The sequence below is a fragment of the Phaenicophaeus curvirostris genome, chromosome 7 (genome assembly GCF_032191515.1).
Source record: "Phaenicophaeus curvirostris isolate KB17595 chromosome 7, BPBGC_Pcur_1.0, whole genome shotgun sequence".
Lineage (NCBI taxonomy): Eukaryota > Metazoa > Chordata > Aves > Cuculiformes > Cuculidae > Phaenicophaeus > Phaenicophaeus curvirostris.
The window spans coordinates 17755764-17780695 of NC_091398.1; the positions used below are offsets into that span (position 1 = coordinate 17755764).

Here is a 24932-nt window from a genome sequence, read left to right on the forward strand (position 1 = left end):
AAGTACTTTCAGTGAAGTGTGCCCCAAATTACACTACCATTCATAAAAGCAAGTTGAGATTTGCATTTTATCTCTGTTAAAGAATTTTAATGTTTCTAGTTTTGTTCTCTTTCTAGACCCCACACACTATCATAATTACAATGTAGAGTACTACCACATTCTTATGAAATGCCACTATGTTCGCAAGTATAACATGATTTTTGTTTTTCACACAACAGTACATTGTGTTAGTAGCAGGCTGCGGGTGGCATTGTTCACTTGATTTTTCTGTTCTGGGTGCTGTTTCTGCCTTTGCACGTGGAGGCCTTTTCTCATCTACCAGCTATGAGTTCTCATTCTGAAATGTAGATGGCTAAACTTTTTGTAAACAGTCATAGATCTTAGGTTAATTTGGAGTAGTAGAATGACATCTTGCCACCCACTTGGTCATTTTTACAAATGGCAAAAGTTGTTTTCCTGATTTCCCCATTTGGAAGCTCAACGTATACTTAAAATAGATCTCCATAGAGTAGCTCTATGCTGAGCTATGCCTAAAATATTATTTCTACATCACATTAAAAGCTTTTACAGTACAGAACTGAAGTGGAAGATGGGGACTCATACCAATATCCAAAACCATTGCTCATGTTCTATGTCACGTTAACCACTCTTAAAAATGTTTCGCTTATGTGCTGTTGGCAGGAATATTATTGTTCAGGGAATATTAGTTGCAATTAGTAGTGAAAATGGGTCTTTCTCTTTGTTATTTTAAAAAAAAAAAAACAAACGCATAGTTGAAGCTCCATGACTCCTATTCCAAAGTCCCTTGAAGGGAAGCATATTCTGTTGTAAAAAATAGTTTCATAAAGTAATATAGAGGTATAATTTGATTATATATTGTTTGATTTTGAACTGTGCACAGTATGTATTTTGAATATGAAATCTTTGGAGAAATACAGATTGATTTTTTTATTCTAAGACCATTGGATAAAACCAGTTTATACATAAGGATGTTACATTGCTGTTTTCTTGCATATTTATTCATCTTAACTATTCTAAGTTACTTTTTTTGTGACAGGTGGTGAAATTTACAAAATCTTTTGAGCTGTTATCTCCAAAATGCAGTGCTGATACCGACAACAGGTTAGTGCTTATGTCTTCTATGGGTAATTAATTACTTTATTTTTAACATAGTTTTAAATTTGCTTGATCTTAGATTTACTTTCTTACACAACTTCAGGTAAATTTGGTTGAAAAGTGTGAGGCTACAGTTTTTACATGGACAGTACTCCCACTTGCGTCAAATGGAGACTTGTTTGAATAAATATACATGCCTATATTTTTATATATATGTGCTAATATTTTATCAGTGTCTCAGAGAAGAAATCAGGAAATAACTGATAACTTTTTGTTACTGAACTCCTAGAGAAACACACAAATGTTGTTTAGTATGGTTAGTGCTGAATTAAAAATCATGACATTATTTTCGACTGCTTGTTTGTGTTACAAAATGCCTCCTTGCAGTTGTGTTGAAAGATTTCCAGTAAAATTTTATTTCTACTCCTGTTGTCAAGTTGGAAAGCCTAAAAATCTCAGAAAACATGCATTTCCTAGAAATTTTGTTCTTTCAACTAAATCTTGTTTGGGAGCCCAGTCAAAATAGAATTATATGTTTTTCTTAGTAGGATATTTATTTAACCATTGATAAAGGGCTAATTGTAAGCAGTAATAGGGTTTTGTCAATGTGGGGTTAGCGTATTAATTCCTACAAAATATTGTAGCTAGCAACTATTCACATAAATGTGAACACGTAAAATGTTCTACGCATCAAATAAGTGAATGAAGATCCAGGGCTATTGTGGGGAGATTTCCCCTACCTTTCAGGGCCCATACTCAGTGATTATCATACGCATTTTATGCAAATCAATTCACACTGGTTCTGTATTAGTTTTTTTTCATGTCAGGTGGCTGTCATAATGATAAACCTAGCCTTCTGTCTAACTTACTACCCATAGTTTAGCAAACTTGAAGATTACTTTGTCCTCTAAGCAGCTTTTACAAATATTTTTGGTTGCTTTGCCTTCTTTGTTTTATTTCTTCACCTCCAGTGTGGTAAGAAGCTACCACTTTATTAAGGTAAGTTGCACATTTTACTCTGGATTACGGAAGGTTGTAGTTGTTAATGCTTTTCATGGACTGATCTCACAGCACTGCAGACATCAGTAGTGTTATTTCTAAGATGTGCAGCAGAGATGAGGGCCACATAGTAAGAGAGGTAGAAGCTAAATGTCTCCTATGCCCTATCTTCTAGTTGAGGAGTGGGAATGGTGAGGCAAATGCAAAAGTAAAGCAAGTAATAAAAGTTAGGAAGTCTTAAATATGGATAAATAATCTGCTGATTCATCTGCAAGTTACTGCTTTTGACAAAAAGTAGCAGTTGATCTTTCCTAAGTTAATTAAATGGGTGAAAATACATTCCTTTTGTTTGGGGACAAGAGTATGAATCAAAGGATGTGGTTGTTAATCCTGTTTTTCTCAAACTTGATGTGAAGCCAGATTAGTTAAAATAATATAGAGCAGTGTCAAGATAACCAAGCTGGCTCATTTCTTGTTACCATAGTTATATTAGCACGTTACCAAAAAGCAGTTTGTTGTAGCCAGTTCTCCATGTAGTCAAGATTATTTTAACTTTAGTCTGAGATGTGAATAAACACATGTAACCTAGTAGCTAGGCTCTTTAAGATTTATGAAGGTCTATTTCTGTGCATCTTAATGTAAAGATTTATTGCTTTTTTATTTTGTTTTTCATCCAGTGGAGAGTGAAGTTGGTTTTACAAAGACCAAGGTTAGACTGGCAGATATGATGTCACATTTGGATCTAGCACAAGCACAGCTTGAGTTATTGGCACTACAGTGGGAAAATAAAGGTTATTTAGGATGCAAAACAATGCAGCAAGCCCTTGACATTTGAGCATTTTTTCTAGTGTGTTTTGTCCTTTTCATTCTACACTCTGCAGCTGTAGCTGATGTAAAGTCATGAGACGTTTCATGTGGAAAAAAGTGGCAAGATGAGTTTCTTTACCATGACATCAATGACGATGAATATTTTTTCATTGAATTTTTCTTGGAAATCCAGAAAGATTATAGGCTGTGAACAGTTCTAGTTATAAGTTTTATCTGAAAGAGAAAGAACCTCCAAGGATAATATAACTTTTCATGTGCTAACATATTTTCTCACACGGTTTTAAAAGAAATTGGTTTTTCTTTTACCTTTCGTACATCTGGCTAATAGCAGTTGACATTTTTAGTCCCTAAATACTATAATGAATACTTGTACATTTTTCTTTGTTGTAAGTTGTAAAAAAATATCTTGCAGGACCATACTTGCATTTGTCTGTTCAGTTTGCGGTTTTCCAGCACACGCCATGATCAGATTTGTTATCCATGGCACACTGATGCTCTCCTTTTTGCCAATAATTTTGTTCTTGAGGTGTAGGTTTGCTAAGTCTGCTAAATTTTCTCTCGGTTTTCATAAAAGATTACATAACTTTTAGAAACCCTGAGGGTTCAATTCTGATGTATTCTGGATGAGTATGAACCCAAAGGAAAGTGCTGTCAGCAGTGTCTTCCCTACACAAAAGAAATCATCTTGGCAGATGCTGTAGCTGAGATTAAAGGTCTCTAACTTGAGCACCACTGGTAATGGAAAGGTCAGCTGCCTGAGCCATTATGAGTTGCATGGGAGAAAATACCTGTGCTCCTTCTCAATGGGTCTGGCACAGAGGAAGTGCTGAAATTGCTGCTACTGGTGTTGCACCATCGCTGTCCCTGGGATGGTGCACACTCAGGTATCACTCCTTTCCCTGCAGTATTTTTATGCTTCATAAAGCTCTTCTAGTCCTAGGAGCTGGAAGGGGTTATGTCACTGTTTAAAGAGGATTGACAGTACCAATGATTTTGGCTACACCACTTTGCTACTGTACTTTTCTGCCATCCCTGTCAGGGAAGCTTTAGGGAAGATAGGGAGGCCAGCAGCTGCATAGGCAAAGCCTACAGCACTACTCAGTGCTGTTGAGCTGGATTTACTCTCATGCCTGTCCTTGTGGTGCTCCTGGTAGAGCGTGTGCAAGACGGGGACATGGTGGTATGCAGCTGCCTGCATCAGTCCAGCCAGACTCACTCATGGCTTTCCACAGTTTGGAGAAAATTGTTATTTGTGATTTTTAGAGTAGCTTCTGAGTGTTCTGAGCTGCTGAGGATGGAGAGGGAGCCAGCTGGCTGTAGTTTGCATCAGAATTAATAATTGATATTTCCTTCTAGTGAAAGTTGAGTGTTTCACTTGCTAGGAATTGAGACAACATAGTAGAACACACTTTTAAAACTTCTTCCTGAATTATATAATTTCTTGTTCTTGAATTCATCTGCTGCTTAAAATGCTTGACACCTACAATAAGGTCATGATTTAAAGTGGCTTGTATTATAATAATCATTCAGATTTTTAAGGTATGAACTGGGAGCTATGTATTTGAAATTAGATTCTTATCCTTAAAGATTTTTTTTGCTTCTCAAGTATTGATGTCCTGAAACACATTTTAAATTATAAATGTGAATTTTCTACTTGGCTCAGAAAACATTATATTTATGTAAAGGTTGCTGTCAAAGTATACACTTAACATTTATTATAGTCACTCAAAATTCTTATCCCAAATGGAAGTTGATACACTTAGACTTATTTGTGTAAATCATTATTATTATCTTTATTTATAGTCTTTTAAGAATATTGAGTTTTCTTTCAAATTACTGACTTAGCTGAAGTAGTCTCCAGGAAATCAATGCAGCCAACAAAAATCAATCCTTTCAGTTTGATTGAGTCTTTCAAGTATTTTAATGTGCATCCTTCTTTCATTCACGTGCGTTACTTTGAAGCTTCAAGCAACTGTGGTCTTTTCCATGGCTACTCAGAGTTACTGTTTTCTAAGCAGCGTTTCTCAAGTGTTGAAAATTGATCAATTTTCTTCTCAAAACTAAGGCAACTTGCATTCATTTATTCACACATGAATAGCTACACCTTGCCAATTGTCAAAAACCTGTTCGCAGTCAGTCATTGGTAACTTTCCTTCTGATTAGTTGAGGTCTAAGGTGAGGACTTTAAGGTTTGTGTAAATACTGAGACTTCTGAAGAAGCTGTGGTGGAGCGTGGTGCTTTCAGCCTATATTTCTAGTGCATTATGCTCATTTACTGACAACTCTCTAGCCCGTCAGCAGCTGTGGGAGAAACTCAGTCAGGAAAAAGAGAAAAAGGGAAACCTTCATGTATTTTATGTCTACTTGGATCCACCTCTGCAACGCACTTACATTATTGGTTTTAAGACCTATTTCATAATCCATTCTTCAGTCATTGAGGTCTGGCATTTCAGACAAAAATTTTTAAAATGGCATTTCCCTTGTCAGAAAAAATATTGGAAACATGAATTAAAAATACCCCAAATTATTAGACTAATTTCAAAAATTAAATTCTTAACATTATGTACTTTCAGGTAGCTCTACAGAAAATGTTATTCAAAATCAGTCGCTTTTGATAAGCAAGCCTTTATACCACAGAAGCTTGTAATGTAACCTCGCTCTTGACTGAAGTGTAAATGTATTTCATTATTAAGTGCTGTATTTATCTTACGTGAGGGATGGATGCTATTTTCAATAGAATGTATTGTTGGAAGGAGAGAATTTTGATGTACAGTTTCAATAAATACCAGATTATTTTTCCATAGACAATGCTTAGTAATCATTAATAACTGCGAGTGGTTCTGCTGCTCCTGTGAGTGTGCCTGTAAGGCATGTTGGACTTCCAAGCAATGTTGACTGTATTCTTTTCTTTTGCTATGCCCTTTTATAGTTTCAAAGACAGCATGGAGAAATCATCATCTTATTCTGACTGGCTAATAAATAATAGCATTGCTGAACTCGTAGCTTCCACGGGTCTCCCAGTGAATATCAGTGATGCCTATCAGGATCCTCGCTTTGATGCTGAAGTAAGATTTTTAGAAATGTAAATATGCATCATATTTTTGACATTACAACTAATATACCACAATTTTGTCATCATATTCAAGTGCCTATAAAACACGTGACTATTTTTAATTATCTTTGCTCTCCAGTTTTTCTTCCTTCTGGTCTTCTGGTGTTGATATGGCTTTATACAGTAAACACATGTGACTGAATTAGTGTCTGATTTAGGCAGTTACTTAGTCTGTCCATGATTAATATTTTTTTCTGTTTAGAAGTGATACCTTCCTCTATCAAGTACTTTAATATTTATATAAACTGATTTTTATCACTGAAAATTCCACTGTTGGTGTTCAGTGTTAGCAGCACCATCATTATTAGCTGTCAGGGTGACTGGGACCGTACACATATAGAGTGTAAACAGAACTGGTATTTAGAGAGATGAATGTTGTTTGTGATCTAACTTCGCCAACTGACCTTTCAATTTGCACAAATAAAATATGTACACTAAATTAGGTATTTCTAAAAGATACATATCGCTCTTTATAAAAACTGTTTATGTATCCTAAGGTATTCATTCCAGCCTCAATTAGGAAGTTGTAGATACAGACAAAACCACATACTTAAAAGTTAAATAAATATTAAAGGCATATGGAGGGACAAAATCTATACTGAGTTCTATCCAGTGAAGCAGTGTTACTATAGGGAAGTGGGCCAGCAGTTGGACAGCACATTAAGCAGTGGACAGCCTTGGTCAGCAAGCTCGCTAAACTATATTACATAGTAAGTGCTCTTAGAAGTGTTTCATATTGTGAGTTTGTTTGGTTCCAGCAATATTCCATGTGTGATGGAAGGAATTGTCTCTCAAACCAACAGAATTTGTGAAAGTGAGAGAAATAAAAGGAGCCTGCTGTAGAAGTGTACAAGAAAACTTTGTTGATGATAATTTGTTCAGACTTTCAAAAAGTACAATTAACGCCTGGGGTGTATTTCTTGCCAAAGAGAGATGCTATAATAAAACAAGCCAATCCTTGATATGTTTGCAGTTGTATTTTTAATGTATCATGTCCTGAAGAATTCAGCTATCTCTTATTTATTCCACAGTTAGTCCTTTCCGAGTTAGGGACACTGCAGTTTATATAGAGAAAAGAAAACACTTAATATAAAGGACAGTAATTATTTTCTATTAATGGGTTCCTATGCAAATTTAATATTTAAATTGAGTTGTTACAATCAATGATTTCTAGACAGTCAAGTGTAGTAGGAAAAATGTTATTGCTTATGATGTAGTTAGAATCAAATATGCATTTGTATTTATGAACAGATATTCTGTTCTCTGGTTCTATTAAACGCACTCTTTTTTACTCCTAAAATGCTGTCATTTTCAAATGTTGATGCTCAATTTTCAAGTCATTTACCGAGAATTTAATGCCAAAGCATTTTCATTGAACAATTGAGACAATTGTTCCTCCACTCCCATGGATTTTAGGTGGCACACTATGTGCATTTCAGTGATGAGTTCAGAGTATGTACGAATAAGCAGTACTCGAGTAAAATCTGAGGTATGTATTTTGCTATCTAGGAGATCAGTGTGTTCCCATACTGACTCCTGTATATGAATTATTGCTGGTCTTTTACTCTTCTTCTGTTGCAGATTGCCTAGAGCGCTGGCAGTTTTAGTAAGAGAACATCTCCTGATCTCCTATGAGTGGGCTCATTCCACTCTTACTCTAATCTATTTTGAAAAAAAGCATTTTCTTTACTTCAGATATTTTAGCAATGACACTAGTAAAGCTTATCAACCATTAAAAAGAGAGAATCAGTGACATTTACAATAAATTGCAAAGTTTTTTTACTATACTAGGCAGAAAACAATAAATCAGGCAGAAATTCTCTTAAGAGCTACAGAACCAATTAAACGTATATAGAAAATATCAAATCTTGGTTTTGATCTCATCCTTCCATTTCTTCCTAGCTTGCACTTCTGCACAGTTCCATAATTTTGCCTTTCCTGTGAAAATGTATATCTCCTGTAAGCCTCGTTTTATAGCTGCTTTGCTAAATCCAATTTCAGTTTTAACAATTGAGAAGAGTAATTCTAAGGCACAATTATTCCGTAGAGGTTGTCCCTACTGATCCACCAGTGCAAGTGATCCAGGAATTGACTGAGGACAGTCAGTTGAGGGCATTGCCTCAATTGCAGTTTGTTTTTTAACTCCATATCAAAGTCAAATAGTATAAGCTTTCTGTGGCAGATGTGGTATTGTTTGTATTTCCTTTGGCGATTTTTAGAATAATCCTTTGACTTTTGATTAATCTCGCTATGAATGAGGTTTCAGCAGAATGAGAACTGATCCATATGGAATGACATTTGTAAATGTAAACTTATTACTTGACATTTCTAATATTGGATTGTAAAAGGATGCAAATGGTACCTACTGTTGATGGTAGCTCTCATTTCCACATCTTAGGCTGACCAGATTTCTGGCTTTCACATAAGGTCTGTTCTGTGTGTTCCTATATGGAATAGCAACCACCAAATAATTGGTAAGACCTTCCTTGTTGCTGCATTGTTTTTGCACTAACGTAAATTTAATTATATATTTTTAATTCTGTCTTCCTTTTTCTTCTTTTTCCCACCTGAATATTGTTAAGAAGTTACGGTACCTAGTATGCATGCTTAGTATCCAAGAAGGGATATTTTGACTTGGGTACTGCATGGACTTTACAGCTTTCCCATTGTGCTATTGTTTTATGTTGTATTGAAATTTGAAGAGTAGTGAGGTGAAAACAGAAATTCTCACAATATTAGTGAAATATGTTTGATATGCTTTGATAGTTTTCTTGGGTCTCCCTTTTTCATACACAGCTTGGGAAATTTTCTGCAGTCGAGCAGAGGGGGTCATTTCTGTCTTTAATAATAAACTAGACAGTCAGAAAATACTTACCTGGAGAGGCTGTGGCAGCTGTCAGAGTTGCCTGTGGCAGTGGTGTCTGCTGGATCATGCCGTGACAGGGTTTTATTGCTTGTTCGATAGGAAACTTCCTAGCTATGGTACACCTGCAACTGGCTCTGCATTACTACTCAGTTTTCGCACAAAAAGGAGCACAATTTGTAAATAACAGTGCCAGATTCCTCTGTTAACTGTCCACAGAAGATTTCAAGTCTAAGCAATTTAAACCATCAGGGCAAGACTTACATCAGTATGTGTTGTGACTGTCAGTGAGAGCCGAGATCAGCAGTGCATTGCTGAAGGCACTCAGTGCCATGCGGGATCAAGATCTTCTTTGAGCTTGTTCAGCAGAGACAATGTGGGAATCGGGTCTTTTAAAAATATGGCTCGTTTTTTGTTGTGAATTGTGTATTACCTTAAGAAGAGAGAAAACAAACCCTTGACTGCTAATAGCTTGTTTTGCTAAGGGCATATTGGAGCTAAATTATATAGAAATAGTTTGTTGCAACAGAACTCAGTTTAGCTAGAGCCAAAAGTGTTGAAGACCTTTTTGTTTTCAAGGGGATTAAGGAAATTACATTTTTTTTTTCATTCATACAATAAATATGTGGACCAGTCATGGGGGTTGGGGGGGGGAAGGACTTAGATACCCAGATGATGCTAAACCAACTAAGATTTTAGGAATTAAGGTACTGATTCAGCAAATGATATTAGCAACTCTAAATTGCTAGGACAGCTTACATGATGGCTCTTAGCACAGTGCTCAAGCTCTTTCCCTAAGACATCTTTAACTTTTTGTGAAAAGCTTTGTGATTAACTTTTAGATTTGCAATATTACACTTCAGTAGTTAAGAGTAGTAAATTGAGTCTTGGTATCAAAACAAGCATACTTTTGCATGCTTGTCTGTTCAAGGATTTAAAAAATATTTGCAGTTTTTCTTTTCGGTCTGAAAGATGTTACCAATGAATAAGATATTCTGCATTGTGAATTAATGAATGAAAATTATAATTCATGTTATTTCTTAAATAACCACTCCACTTTCTTAAAGGAGTAGCTCAAGTGTTGAACAGGCTTGATGGGAAACCCTTTGACGATGCTGACCAGCGACTGTTTGAAGTAAGAGGAATTCAGTTTTTTTAGCAATAAAATATTTTCAGCAGGATTTTGTATTTCTGTGTAATGCTACTTGTATTTCTTGTAAGGCTACTCTTTGAAGCAGGAAAGAGTGTTATCTATATTTATGGTTTGAGATTAATTCTCAGAAGTCCTCACTTAATAAGGTTGCATTGTAATTAAAACAAGTTTCTTGCATCTGATTTTTCTTGTCTTGTTGAGGTCAGTGACTTCCCTGCTTAAGAGTGATTGTTCCTAGTACTTCCTTGCAATTCCTTTTAGTGATTAAGCCAGCATTCATATTTGTGTTTGTATTATAATTTGATTATAATTCACTTTCTTCTCTTTTTTCTCTTTTTAAATTTAGGCTTTTGTTATTTTCTGTGGTCTGGGCATCAACAACACAATTATGTATGACCAAGTGAAGAAATCCTGGGCAAAACAGTCGGTGGCTCTTGACGTAAGTGTACATCTTAATGAAACCTTTTCTTGATCATAAGTACCACATGTAAAAGAACCTACTGCTTCTGAATTTGTTGTAGTTAGCCTCATTTTGTGTATCTACCTCTGCCGCTTAGAGTGTTATCTAATTTAGGTAATGCTGAAGGGAAACTTTTCTTAGCTTAGCTATAGGGCTCATGAACAGCTTAAGTAATTTTGAACCTGAATATCTCATTTAATGCCTATGTTTTTTATATGAGAAGGGCAGACAGTGGTAATGGAGAATCTAGTTTCTTACGGGTGCAAGTGTTAGGAATTAATCTAGGCGTTACATGTCTTTTCTTGTCCATCAGGAACTGAATCTTCCTTAGAATTTATTTTAGCTAGCCTGTTTCTCTAGTTTTGTAAAGTTTAAGTAAAATATACTGTGAACAGGGTAAAATTTGAAAAAAAATAATCATAATCATTGAGTTTTTTAATATCAAAAGCAACACCTGCTGAACCCTTATCAGATATATGTCTTACTGGAATAAAGTCAAAGCAGGATGGCTGGCAGCTTTATTAAGTGCTATGCTGTGGGTCAAGGCCATAGAATGCTAGGTCCTGATATTCCAACATGTCATGTCTTTCTGTAAAATACGTATAGAGTAGCTAAATGGATGGAAAGCTTTCTCTTTTTTGCCCATTGCCTTTATAGAATTTTTTTTCCATTTTCTGCCTCCCTGCCATGAAGAGTCAAATCTGAGCTTATGTAAAACAAACTCTAAAATGCAAAACACTTCAAAAAGAAATATGATTTTTAAACTTCTGTAAGCTGATTCATCAATGAAGCTCTATTCTTTATTATATTCTGGAGATTTTAAACATGATCAGATTAAAAATAATCTTCGTGAAAACAAAACTTGGAGTTTTGAGAATAGCTTTAGAAATTTGTTATTCCTACTAAATAATTAAGAATGGTTTGAATGAAATTTAAGGTCTTTTAAAAACCATTATGTGAGACTGATTAATCTTAAAACATTCCTCTGATAAAAGGATAATGTCACTAAGATTTCAATATTATTTTAAATTTAACAAGTGATAAGAGAAGAAAATGATCTACCAAACCCTAATGTGTGTGCTCTTTAACAGTGCAACATCTTTGAATTTGTACGCTATCCAGCATTACAATAAGAACCACAAAACCAGCATTGACCTGAATTTCTCCCTATTCAAATGAAAATCAAATCATTGCTATGAAGACATTGTTTTTTCTTTGCATTGGGGTTATTTATCTATATATTGGGCATCTATCCTGTAAAGTACATAAGGCACGTTAAGGCTTCTTGAAGTCAATAGGACTGTTTGTGTTAGAAAACATCCTAAGCAGAAGTGACCTTTTTATTATTCCTGTATATGTATTCACTTAGGAAGAAGAGTTTAAGAACTTTCCTTTTCAGGCCTCCTGCAAGATTCCTGATTCTTTACATATCATAGAATCATAGGATGGTTTGGGCTGGCAGAGACCTTAAAGATCACCTAGTTCCAACACCCACCTTGTACTGGATCACGATGTTCAAAGTCTCATCCAACCTGGTCTTGAACACCTCCAGGGATGGGGCACCGATGTCTTCTCTGGGCAACCTGTTCCTTTGCCTCACCACCCTCACAGTAAAATATTTCTTTCAGCTTAAAAGCATTACCCCTTGTCCTATCGCTGCACTCCCTGATAAAGAGCCCCTCCCCAGCTTTCCTGTAGCCCCCATTTAAGTACTGGGAGGCTGCTGTAAGGTCTCCCCAGAGCCTTTTCTTCTCTAGACTGAACAACCCCAACCCTATGCCCCAGATGCTTGTATAATATGACACCTTAAAATGAATACTCCTCCTGGCAAGGGAAAAAAGCAGCACCAGATATTGCACTCAGATACATAGGGATGAAAGTCAGCATAGACATTTGTTATTAACTACTGAAATCAAGGAAACTTAAATTTCTCGATTTAAAACACAGTTTTGATCTAAAGAAGACTAATAGCCATAGGGCTTGAATGTAGATTATGGGTTTGATAAATGGCCACTATGCTTCAGTGAAGAGTAATACTTCCTATAAATGAGCAACAACTCATAATAGTATTTGTGTAAAGTGATTGAAGACACAATAGAAACATACTGAACAAAATAATAGTATATGCTGAAGGACCATGAATCCATTTTTCAGTAATAGAGTACTTTATTAGTATTTATGTATTTAGCTAGGATGGCAATAAGTAGTGTTTGAAAATGACATTGATACTAGGTGTGAAATAAATCAATTTGATGAATGCCATAATAAGGTTCTTATCCAGATGTACAGGTACTGTTTCTCATAAAGAATTCTCATAATACTGACTAAGAAACAGAAGACCAAAATGTAAGTAAATGATGGGGAAAGGTTGACAGTAGGATGCCGTATAGTTCAAAAGCTATTTACTACTTCATATATTAAGGATGCAAAATTTGCAAATTATTAAAATATTAGAATAATCAATATTAAGTAAGACTGTAAAAATAGAGGTTTGGAATGGATACACATGAAGGAGAAGCTTAAGAATTTTAGTATTAAGTGTAATCTGTCGTAGGAACAAGCAATTTAACTATCTTACTGATTTCTGAGAGAAGATGGAATATGGTTGGACAGAAAAATAGATGCTGTTTGAGGAAAGACATTATATATAGTTATAGAAAGTAAAACATGGGACAGAACAAGTGAATTGGTGTTTTTTATTTATTCTTTTATAGTGCAGGAATGATTTCCTGTTACTGTAAAAGATGACTCTTCTAAAATTGATATAAGTAAATACATCTCGGGACTTATTGCTGCAAGGCGTTGCAAGCCAAGGGCATTTCAGATAGACTTTAGGTATTTGTGTCAGTAATAAAGACATTCATAGATGAAAACAGTTTCAAAATTAGAAATATTAATCAAATCTTTAGCACATACGTAGATCAGGCGTTGCTGTGTGATGAGGAGGACCTGTCCTTGCTAGGAGTACTCTTGGCTCTGTGAGCTCCCTCGTGGAGCAGCACCTCGTCCCATGCACAGTCAGACCTTGGTGGGTCCAGTACACAGGATGGCTCTTGCACCTTCTGGAGTGCTTGTTCAGTGGCAATGTTGTCACTTAAGGATATAATATATCCCATGTAAACGTATGCATACTTACAGATAATAAGAGGAGACGTGCAGTACTTTGTGCCTTTTCTTTGATGCTTTCATCTCCAGAATGGTCTTGAAGAGAATGTCAGGCATAGCATAGAGGTGCTACTTTGTATGTAGTGATGTGCCACTAGCAAAAGTGTTAAAGCTTTACAGTATAGCAAAAGGCATTAAAGTTGTAAATCTAGTGTTATTTATACATTAAATTCTTTCTGGTTTAATTGCAGACCTTCAGGAGAACAATGTAGGAGTGCATATGATATTAAATTGCTTACTATCCATGATTCTGTATAAAATTCTCTGCAACATAAATGCCAAATGTGTACCTGATAACTTGCAATTAGTTATTATATGCTGACATTCAGAACTGAATTATCATTCATAAATATTAAAATTGTTTTGAACATCATTGATTTGACTGCAGTACAGAGCCCTATTGTTTCTACTTGTCAAGCCTACAAAAATGGTTTTTTTATCTTTTGTTCTGGGGCAGGTGTTATCTTACCATGCAACATGTTCGAAGGCAGAAGTTGATAAATTTAAGGTAAGGATTTAAGTTTTTAGTTATTTCTGAAAATATAACAGTAAATTAAAATGGATAATGGATGTAGACTGTCTGAGAGAAACTACTGACTCTTGACTGACGTGGCACCCATCAGTAATTAAAGACTTTGGAGTGACAATACAGCTTGGAAATAGTTATGTATTCTTATTCCTAGCTCAAGTTGTTTATTTCTATCTTTGTCATCTTATTTCTTTATAGTCTTAATGAAATGCTTTTCTGTTAATTTATATTTCCTAAGACCTCCAGAATATTCTGATATAAAGTGAAAAATTGCAAGTGTACTTGAAGTTTATTTTTCCTCTGGCTTTTACCAGTGAATTAATTTTATTGCATTACAGAAAGCCTAGCAAGACTAGTTAAAGTTGATTTTTTACTTGAAATTTTGTCAGTAATTTCCTAGTTCTGTTGGATAAATTCACAAATCCACAAATGTGGATTCTTTTTAAGAATTAAACAGAATCACTGTGAGCAGGTTCTGTAAAAAAAATAACATTTATTTTTGTTGCTGCTAATCCTGTTTGAGAATTAAGGAAACAACAAAAAGCCCACATTAATAAGAAACCCTTAAGAAGTAAAATACCCTTCCCCAGATGCTGAAAGGGAAAAAGTGCAGAGCACCATTGATTGTGAAGCTGGAAAAGCCAGAGGGAAGTTCACAGTGTGGAGCAATGAGCCATGAGTGTACGATAATGGACTATGTCATGCAATTAGCCTATTTAATACCTGATTTCTATGTCATGCAATTAGCCTACTTAATATCTGATTTCTACACTCATCTGAAAACAAAGCAGCAGCACAGATTCACATGGAATGGAGGGGTTTTTTGCACATTTTTGAAGGGATTCCAGTTATGGTTCTACTACAATATAGCTTTCACTTATCTGAAAAGCTAAGTTTAAAAATGCTTATAGAAATTGTTCTACTAGTGAGTGGATATTTTTTTTCCTCAGAAGATAATCCAGTTATGTGAATCATTGCTGTAAAAATTCATGTCACCAGTCTTTTCCATTATTTGCATTAAAGCTTTTGGGATTCATTAGCACTTAGGCTAATAGGCACACATTTCTCAGGAGGCCAGTGTGAGCAGGAGCAGTGTGAGGCTCAGACACAGTGTGTAGGTAGGTGCAGCTCTGCTGAACTGGATGGAGCTGCTCTTTCTGCTGACTGCACCCAGGGGAAGTAGGAATGGAAAATTCATGCCCTTAACCTAGTGAGCTTGTTTTAGCAATAAGAGATGGGGCTTAGCCCTCCAGGTAGACCCAGGTGGAACTGCAGAGGTCTGGGTTCAGAGCCTGAACATATCCCTTAGTCTCTGTAGGTGATAATCTAGCCCTGGGGAAGGTAATGGGAGGTTTGCCGTTATTTCAGGATGTTGCAGTCTTCAGCTTTGTTTGGCATTTTTAAAATTGCATAGTAACGTTCCCTCTCTCATCTTACATCTATTTATTCATGGGTATCAGTCTTTTGTATTGAATTTTCTGATAGAACAAGATCACTGCAACAAAAGTTAAGTTTTAAGATCCAGTTCTCTTTTTATGCCAGTCTAAAACATGCATTAAGTGAAAACAGGTAGCTTTTTAAAATGGGGAAAACCATGTGGAGGCTTAATTGGATAGAGTTTCAATAACAGCAATTGACTTAGAAATAATTAGTAACAGAATTAATCGTAGGGTATCTACCATTATTCCTGTGTTTGGGATATGCACCATGCTTCTGGGTTCTCAGGAAAAGGATGTAGGTTTTGTGGATGATTTATAGGGTTAAACCAAGAGCAATTTACAGTAATTACTATACATAGACTCTCCATGCTCAGATTATTTTGCATTTATTTGCAACTTAGTATTTTTCAACTTTTTTTAATTTAAATCATGATGGCTTCCAAAAAATTAAAAATCATTTAAATCTGATATACTACTAAGTTCTGATAAACTCTGACAAACTGCACATTTTGGGGTTTTTTGATATTTGCCACAATACTTCAATAGGTACATTTCTGATACGTTGCTCTAGTACATTGCTCTAGGTATAGGGAGAAAAATTAAAATTTATTTTTCCTGGGCATTTACGAGTAAAACAAAAAAAGAAAATCCACTTTGAGTGCAAACATTTCCTGCACGTTTGAGTATGTCTGCCTGAAGTCTTGAGCCTAATTTATCGCAGTGCTTCTCCTCACTTGTTTCTGCGTAACAACCCTAAACTCAGACTGAATTTTGGCAGGATAAGCTAACGTAATGCAGTGATGAATCATACCCATATAGATACTAATTTTATTTTCTTAAGAAGTTATAAGTAGGTATTATTTTAAAAACTGTGGCAACTTAGTTCTCTCTTGTATTTTAGACTTAAAAGACAATTCTATTATTTCCATTATATACTAGCACTAGTTGTTAGCTATAAGCATTTGTATTTTGTAATAGAAAAACGTAAGATTGGTGAAGTCTGTTCAGTCTAAGACTAGTACTGTAGTATTGTCCTGTAGTGCAAGGTTTCTTCCCATTGAAGTGCGGGCTATCCAAGCCTAAAAATAGTTGTCTCTTAGACAAATATAGAAAGCCAAGCTACCTGAGTAAAGAATGCAGAATTGTATCCAGGACAGGATATTTATAGCAAGAATTACTGACTTCTGAGACAATAATGAACAAGTCCTGTGATATAGTGAGCAGTCCTACAAACACACATCACCTTTAAATTTAACTAATATAGTTTCCAAAGGGAATATGTAAACACTGTCCTATTATGGGTAATATACAAGAAACTATTTTTAAAAAGCTAACCTAATTATGCAGCTGTGAATGGTATAAGCCAGATCAATATTTAATGACTGTGATGCATTATTTATAGCCCTGTGAGAGATTCCCCTTTTTAGGTCAGACAGCACACGGGAGAGCTACGCAATGGAAAACAATGTATCACCTGCCTTACAGAATCTTAGATTCAAAATGCAGCATATAACAATTCCTGTATTTCTCAGTTCCACAGCCCGAGGTATGGCTAGTTAAGACCTACCTCCACACAGGGATGCTTTTGTTTATCTCTTAAAAACACAGATGTTTAACTCAATAATGATGGAAATAGTTGAACAAAAAAAGGAAACAGCTTTTAGGACTGCTATGTAAGTGACAATATAAAAAATTGAATCATAAAAGGTAACAGATTTAAGTGAATTTGATACTTGGAGTGTGTTACACGTATGATACAACATAAATGTGTTATTCATGTCTTGCACTGTTACAATTTTGTACCCAACTGTAAATGCATAACAGTGGACAACATAATGAAAACCTGAATTTTAGGTATTATCTTTCTCTCCAATCTCTGTAAGGAGCCAGAAAGCATTCCTAAGCTGTCTTATTCTCTACCATGATGCCATCTTTCAATTTAGAACTATTTTAGTTGCTTTTATGTTCTGGTAATTAAATAATTTGTAGTGGTTTATAATAATTATATTATGCTCTTCCTCAGTAATTAAATTTCAGAAAGGCAAGCTGGCCTTTGTGTTTTGGACCACTTATGAAATATTACCATTTAAACATGTATAGCTAGAAGATCAGTTTTTTATGCACTGATGACGTTGCTGTTTTAATTTATCTGGTAACATGGTTTTACCTAGAACCAAAGGCATATAATCACACTGCAAAGTCAATATTGCAAGCCATGCTGCCAGCCGCATATACAGTGAAACATACACAGTTCTTTAGGGACCTACAGTTCTGTGTAATTGCATGAAGTTATTCACATGCTTAAGTATTTTTTCAGATTGTCCCTCAAAACTAGTCACGCAGACTCTTGGATTCCTCTTTGGCTGCCTGTACTGGCACAGCTGCTCGTGTTCCACTGAGTGTAACAGCAGTGGGGAAAACAATAAGGAGAAACCTTGAGGGTAAACAGGGCTTAAATGTTAATATTGAGCTATATTCCCTTTAGTGAAATGCACATGTTCACAAGATGTAAAACAGATTATTTTCTCTGCTTTTCAACATACACTGCCCACTAAGACAAAACCTAAAGCATAGTTTAAGGGTTTCATGAAACTAAGGTCTTTATTGTATTACATTATTTCATGCACTTTTACATGTGCCCGTGTCTTCAGTTGTCATGGAAACAAGACGTCAGGAACACATTGCATACACTGAAAATTATTAAAAATAATAAATAATGATTGCAAATAAAATACAGGGGGTTTTATACTGATTTCTGAGATGTGAGGCTGTTATCTATTGACATTAGGCTGGTGCTTTGTAGCTCAAAGATATTAAACTAATTTTATTTTTTTTTTCAGTGAAGGAAGAGAATGGCGTGAAGGAGTAGGGGAAGAGCGTTCATGCTCTTTTCTCTTACGATGTTTAGGTTTAGGGGCATCAAATGAAATTATCAGGGTACAGATTTTAATCTGACTAAAGACACCTCATCAGCAAGCATGTAGTTGAACTCTATGACCTGTCAGCATAGATGTAATGAGGTAAATGTGATGAATTAACACAAGAAAAAGGCAAATGGGAACTATTGCACAAAGACAGTTTTCTCTGGTTCAGGGAATCTCCAAAGAGCAGCTCACTGAAGCTGAGAGGGGTGCACCAAGGAGGTATGTTTTCTCAGTTCACAGTCTTCCCTGCTCTTGGTCATTCACAAAGCTGAGGTATAGGGTTTAGAATGACCTTTGATCTGAAACAATTCAATTGTTCCTGAGTTATTAATCAGTACTTTCCAAAAGTAGTGCTTGAAAAAAAAAAAAAGGAAATTATGTTCTTCACATTGCCTTTTATCAGCCAGAAAATAGACTGTGCCTTCTATATTTAAAATGCAAGGAAATGTTCTTTGACTTGATCATTGCTGTCATAAATCTCAGAAACTGCAGATGCTGGGATTTGATGAAAACTCCCAAGTTTGCCAAATAGTTTGTTTTAGTATAAGTCCTTACTTTTCCTTTCTCAACCACCTGCCCTGGCAGCATTTCTGGATTGTGCTGCTAAGTTATTCTTCAGCTACTTGTCTCAGTACTGAGACCTGTTATTCTCAGGTCCTCTTTTCCTAATACAACAGCCCTTCGTCATACAGGTATTGTTACCATCATGAAACCTATTCCAGTGTGATAGGTTCTATTGAGAATAAGTCATAGAAAAGAGTAATATGACAGCTTGTGGGGGAAAGAACACTTGCTGTGTTTGCTTTAATTTCTTCTGTGAGGCACTTTACCAGAAAAAAAGAAAGTGGGATGACTTCTGTGTCAAAGGCATGAGTGGCACCTGTTTACAGATTTCTTTTGGTGCTGTCCTACTAGACTAGTGTCATACTACAGTGTCTACCCTGGTTCTAGGGATAGTTAATAGAAAACATGAATGGGAATTCTGAATTTGCTTTCAAAAATTTAAACATTCAGTTTTATTGAGATGTCAACATTTGAATTTACTGAATTCATTAGCTGATCAAGATGAGATTAAATTATTGCAAAAGGTCACTGAAAGGATTCCTCTTGTATTTCTAAAATGACCACATTTATTGTTACCAGGTGAAAAAAAAATGGAGTTCTGAGACTAAATTGTTCCCTTTCCTCCAGGGCAGATGAAATATGAATTTTCCAGGAGGTTCACAAGGAGTAATTTAACCTGATGAGGCTCTGGTACTGTGGTGCTCTGAAGAGGCCAGCTCCCTTTGTTTGCTATAGAGTGGTAAATGAAGTTAGAGCAATCATGAGGAGTTACACCCACTCCATCTGCCCACCTATGAGTATTTGTAGCCTAAATGGGCAAGTCCCTTGCCCTCCTGTTGTCGCATCATCTAAGCAGGGCAGAGTACTTCATTTTTTTTGATGTCCCATCTGCAGAGAGGGGACAGCAATATTAAATCATCTCTATGAAAGGTTTCAACATTTCTGCTTTCTGACTGCAAAAGAATTGTATAATGCAAATATGTTGTATTTGTATGATAAGACTTCACAAAACCAGTTTGTTTTGTAGCGTGGGAGATAAGTAAATCCTGTTTAAAAAAAAAAAAAAATCTTTCCCTTGAGGAGAAGTTATGTGATTTGAGTGAGTTGAGGCAAAAGAAGCAAACGTGGCCAGGAAGCTAGATAAAGCTCATGATTTAATCATATGTGTGGGCCCAGACAATTCGTATTGTTCATCTGAGTTTAGCACAGGTCATTAAATGAATTTTTAAAAGGGATAGGGATCTTTCAGTAAGGAATAGGTTTTGGTCTGTGGATTACATTGGGACAAGGACGTAATGCAGATGTCAGTAAGGAACTCCCTCTGTAATTTTTTAATATGCAAAGGAAAAATCTATTCTTAAATGTTTATGGGATACAGAATATCTCTGAATACATTTACACTGTGAGTTAAAAAGAAGGGAATTTAAGGGTTAGGATTAGAATGTGAAAAATCAACATTGATGTTCTGTCTGCAGAGTAAAGACACACAGTAACTACAAGTATTAAATAATAAATGACTACTTCTAAGATCAGCTGCTTCATAGCTAGACCAGAGCTTACATCTCTTTGTTTAATACCTTGACAAGTAATAAACTTGAGTCACTGAAACCAGAAGAAAATTAAAATTGTGTGCATGGTCAAAGCCAGTTCCTCATACTGCTTTTTAAAAAAAACCTTCTTCTCTAAAGCTGATACAGATTTCAATTGATTTAGGTAATAATTCTAAGAATTTCTGCTATAATCTGATATTCTTTTTCAGGGCTTAAAAAACCAAAACATTCTAAGTAGTTGAAAATATTACTGACTTATTGTCCTTTAATAGCGGCTAGTTTTCAGTTTCTTAATAATTATGCACACTAATACAGTAGTACTTCAACAACAGAAATTTTCATCAGAGGTGTAATAAAACACTTATGGTTATTAATTTACCCATACTAGAAGAAGTGGGCTATTACTTTGCTGCTCTCAAATACAGTATTTTGTTATTTACATGGGAAGCGTTTATTTCTTGCATCTGTTTTCACACCCAAAACCACAACTGGCCCAGGGCATGAGGGTGCTTAGAAAAACAGATAAGAAGTAGCAATTGCTGGGGACACAGTATTTCTCACAAGTGAAGGTGAAATGATTTATTGTCCAACAGACCTGTTGTCTGGCCTTCAATGTGATTGGTCATCATGCTTCACAAGAATCTCTCATCAGCTGGAAAGCATCAAGGAATAAATACAGTTCAGCATTGCTATACCATTCAGCCAATGACCATGTGAAAAGTGATAAAGCATAGAATAAAATGTCATGGAAGCCTGAGGAATGTCTGATGAATGATAAAAAAAAAAAAATCAACACTTGTCAAATGATAAAGTAGTATGCTTCAGTCAGGGGCATACTTGGGAATTTATATTTGGAAAGGTTTTCAAACAGGAAGAAAAATCTGTGTGGGAAAGACTTGTGCACTTAAATTGGACTTGAATAATTCAAAAAATTGTGATACTTGAGTTAATGATAGTACTGTAGGAGTTCTTCACTATGGGTTTATCATGGTACTTTTACCATCAATAAAGAGCAAATTATTCCCCACATGTCCCTAGGGCTAGCCCTGTATGTGACAGCTCACTGTTCTGACACCTGCATTCCCAGACTGGCCCAGTAAGACCATTGTACTGTTGATTTTAACTTATGGAAGAAAAAAATCTTTAAAAAATCCATAAAAATTACATATTTCACATTTAGAATTATTCTTCATTTATCTGGGCTTGAATTCCTTTAATAGCCCCATCAGATTGACAGTTATAACTGGGAATTTTCTGGTTAAAAAAAATGAAGTTGCTTTTCACCAAAATTATTGGATAGAGATTTTCTAATTGGCATTAATATTATCAATTTTAAAATTAAGTAAGTTCCTTAGTAGTTGTACTGATTTTCAAACCAGGAAAACCTCCTTTTTTTCCCCCCAGTATATACCCTGCAAAAGGAAAATACTTCTCTTTGTTTATTTTTTGCCTCTCTACAATGTTCTGCCTGCATGGTTGTTTGTCATAAATGTTTCCTGATATTGATTTTAAATTATTAATGACAATAATTCTAAAGGCAGTTTTTTACAAAATATCGTACAAAAGGAAACACAGAGGTCTACCATAGGAAGAAAGAAATGTCCTTTAAAGGCTTTTGACACTGCAAACAAGTTCATATTGCAGCTAGAACCTTTTTAAAATTAAAACTCCAGAAAGTGAAGAATGGGGAATAGATGAGAAATGTTTTTCTGAGATGAATCTGTTTGGCCACTGGGTGCCATCCTTGCTCCACTTCAAGGCTGATCACCTCCCAGCATTTCTGTTAAGCTGTAAAATCCTGAAAAAGGTAATGCCAGTGCAATTTCACACCATCATAATGTTTGTGCATGTGCATGTAGTAGAATATGTTAGGAGCGTAAGCAGCGTGTCCTTCTAGCGTGAGTCACCAAGAGGCTTGGCAGAGATATCCTCCTGGGTTCAGCTGTGTTACATCCGCAGTCTCGTATCCAGCAAATTTTTGGTTTTTTGCATTTCTCCGTCAGCTGGTGAGAGTGATGCCTGTTTCCACATGAGTTGAGCATGCTCCTGTCAGGCTCTGGGATTATTTGAAGGAAAAAAATTACATGGATGCACACTTGTTTTCTGGATCAGTTCATATTTGGTGTACATGGACCTGTGTCATCCAGGAAAAACTATAGTATATATAATGTAAAAAAACATTTGCAATTACAACCTTCTACGGATTATTTATTACACCATTTCATTGTCTGCCTGGGAGGGACTCCTCTATTGTCTTAGTCTCAAGTCTCTTGTTTTTAGCCTGGGCAAAATCCCTGGCAGAGTATGTGTAGTTTCTAACAGAAAAACCATGTCAGTATCTGCAGTTTTAGTCTTTCAAATGTGAAGTGTAAACACTTTAAATGTATAAGAAATAGTCTGTAGTGCTTCTTTTTCTTGCTGCAACTGTATGGAAAATGTACCCCAGGCAAACCCAGGAAACTGAATATTTTGTGGCCATTTGTGTGAAGTGTTCAGTCACCTTGTTCTTCTTAACAAGCTACACCAAGCTCTGGAAACACACATCCCATACACAGTGAGAACATATCAGTGTTTTCCAGCACCTCTGTCATTCTTCTGTACGTATACCATCCTGTTTGGTACGCTCAAATGTAGCTCAATGAACCCTGTTTTCTGTGCTGCCGTGCAGCAGCATGATTTCTCCCAGGCATACAACAAGCTTGTGAGCACACAGGAAAACCCACCCCAAACCAACAAAAAATTATTTCTGTTTATGGCCTTCATAAACTCTACTGTTGAACTTATTCTAGGTATCTTCTTGTGTTGCCTCTGCTTTCCCGGAAGGAGACTAGTTGCTGTGGATGGTGGTAAGGAAAGATTTCAAATGGCATAATCCCAGCAATGCCAAGGCAAGTGGTGGCAAAACCTGACCTGTGGATAGTGCCTGTCTCATTGTCACATGGAAGCAACCTGGAGAAGACCATGGTGAGCTGGGTGCTGTGTGGCACAGTAATGCAGCCCCAGCACAGTTCCATATCTAGCTTCTTGCCTGGCTCATTTCTTGTTTATCTGCACATTAACTGCCTTTCTGTTTGAGTCAGTGATAGCTGAGGTATTTTTGCACCCCACAGCTTCATGCCAAGTCTGGACAATCCCCAGTGTCCCTTAAACAGAGTCATGCAGGTAGACATCTTCACTGAGATGCCTGTCTCCTTGGCTGATGCTGTGGCCCCTCTGCAGCACCATCTACACATAGGATAAGGCATTACAATAAAAACATTAATTTGGCCGATGGAATGTGTCTAGGGGAAAAGGAACAGTTATATCGGTCAAATATCATAAAGGTACTTTCATAGGAGGCAGTTAATGTGTGCTATAAGACCTTCAGTAAGAACCTCATGAATGACAAGAAACAAGTATTTATGGCTATGTTGCAGGTTTCACCTTAAAGTAATGATGAAAGCAACTTTTGTTTGAAGAAAATTGATAAAGCTTATAAGGTATAGGTAGTAAGTAAAGAGCTAAATAAACACAAGATTGAAGTGCGTAATTCTTGTTTTTGTTGAAAGAGGAGGATCTGTACATCTTACTTGCTCTCAGAAAGCACAATTAGCCTATGAGCTGTGTGTGAATTAGAGCTCTGTGCTGCTGTGTGTTCTGGCTTTCTCTGCTGGTATGCTTTGTGAGATGAAGGGTGCTGTGGAGAACATACATTCTGCAGTGGCCAGAGGAGTTGGGCTCTGTGTGCACAGTCTGCCCTGCAGAAGCATTGCAGCCGATAACCCACTTGGCTTGTTAAACTGTAGGAAGATGAAGCTCTGCTTTTTTGGAGTATGCTGTCTTGGGCAGTCCTGAGTGCTCCTGGGTTTATGGATTTGGAATAGGATAGGTGGATTTCTTTTAGATTTGCAATCAGAACTTGACAGAAAACAAGGAGAAAAAGACAAAGGGAAGACATTTTGTAAGGCTAATCCCTGCAAGGTTCTCTATAACTTTTTCTGTAAATGTATGTTGTAAGTTTGAAGGCGTTTTCATTATTATTATCTACCTGACAGTATTTTGCTGTAGCTGTCACTCTAGCAGATCTGAAACAGGACTTACTCCCTAGTGGAGCAGCAGCCTGCTTATATATTTGCATGACTTTCACCAGCTGTCACTGCCAGCCTGCATTCTCACAGGTGTTCAGAAAGGAAGTTTTGGTGGCCAGCAGGAACACTGCCCAGTGCTGTTGCTCTGCACTCTTGCCGCACG

At 36.2% G+C, this 24932-nt stretch overlaps 1 protein-coding gene across 6 annotated transcripts in view; it reads left to right on the top strand.

Annotated features, from left to right (window-relative positions):
• The window catches only part of PDE11A (phosphodiesterase 11A), a 131080-nt gene that overhangs the window by 57241 nt on the left and 48907 nt on the right, over positions 1-24932 (top strand). For all 6 annotated transcript variants that reach the window (XM_069861038.1, XM_069861041.1, XM_069861042.1 and 3 more), the window contains exons 5-10: positions 1058-1122; positions 5873-6008; positions 8454-8529; positions 9986-10053; positions 10418-10510; positions 14154-14204. In XM_069861038.1, coding sequence (XP_069717139.1) covers positions 1058-1122; positions 5873-6008; positions 8454-8529; positions 9986-10053; positions 10418-10510; positions 14154-14204 — 489 coding nt within the window. The remainder of the gene's footprint in view (positions 1-1057; positions 1123-5872; positions 6009-8453; positions 8530-9985; positions 10054-10417; positions 10511-14153; positions 14205-24932) is intronic.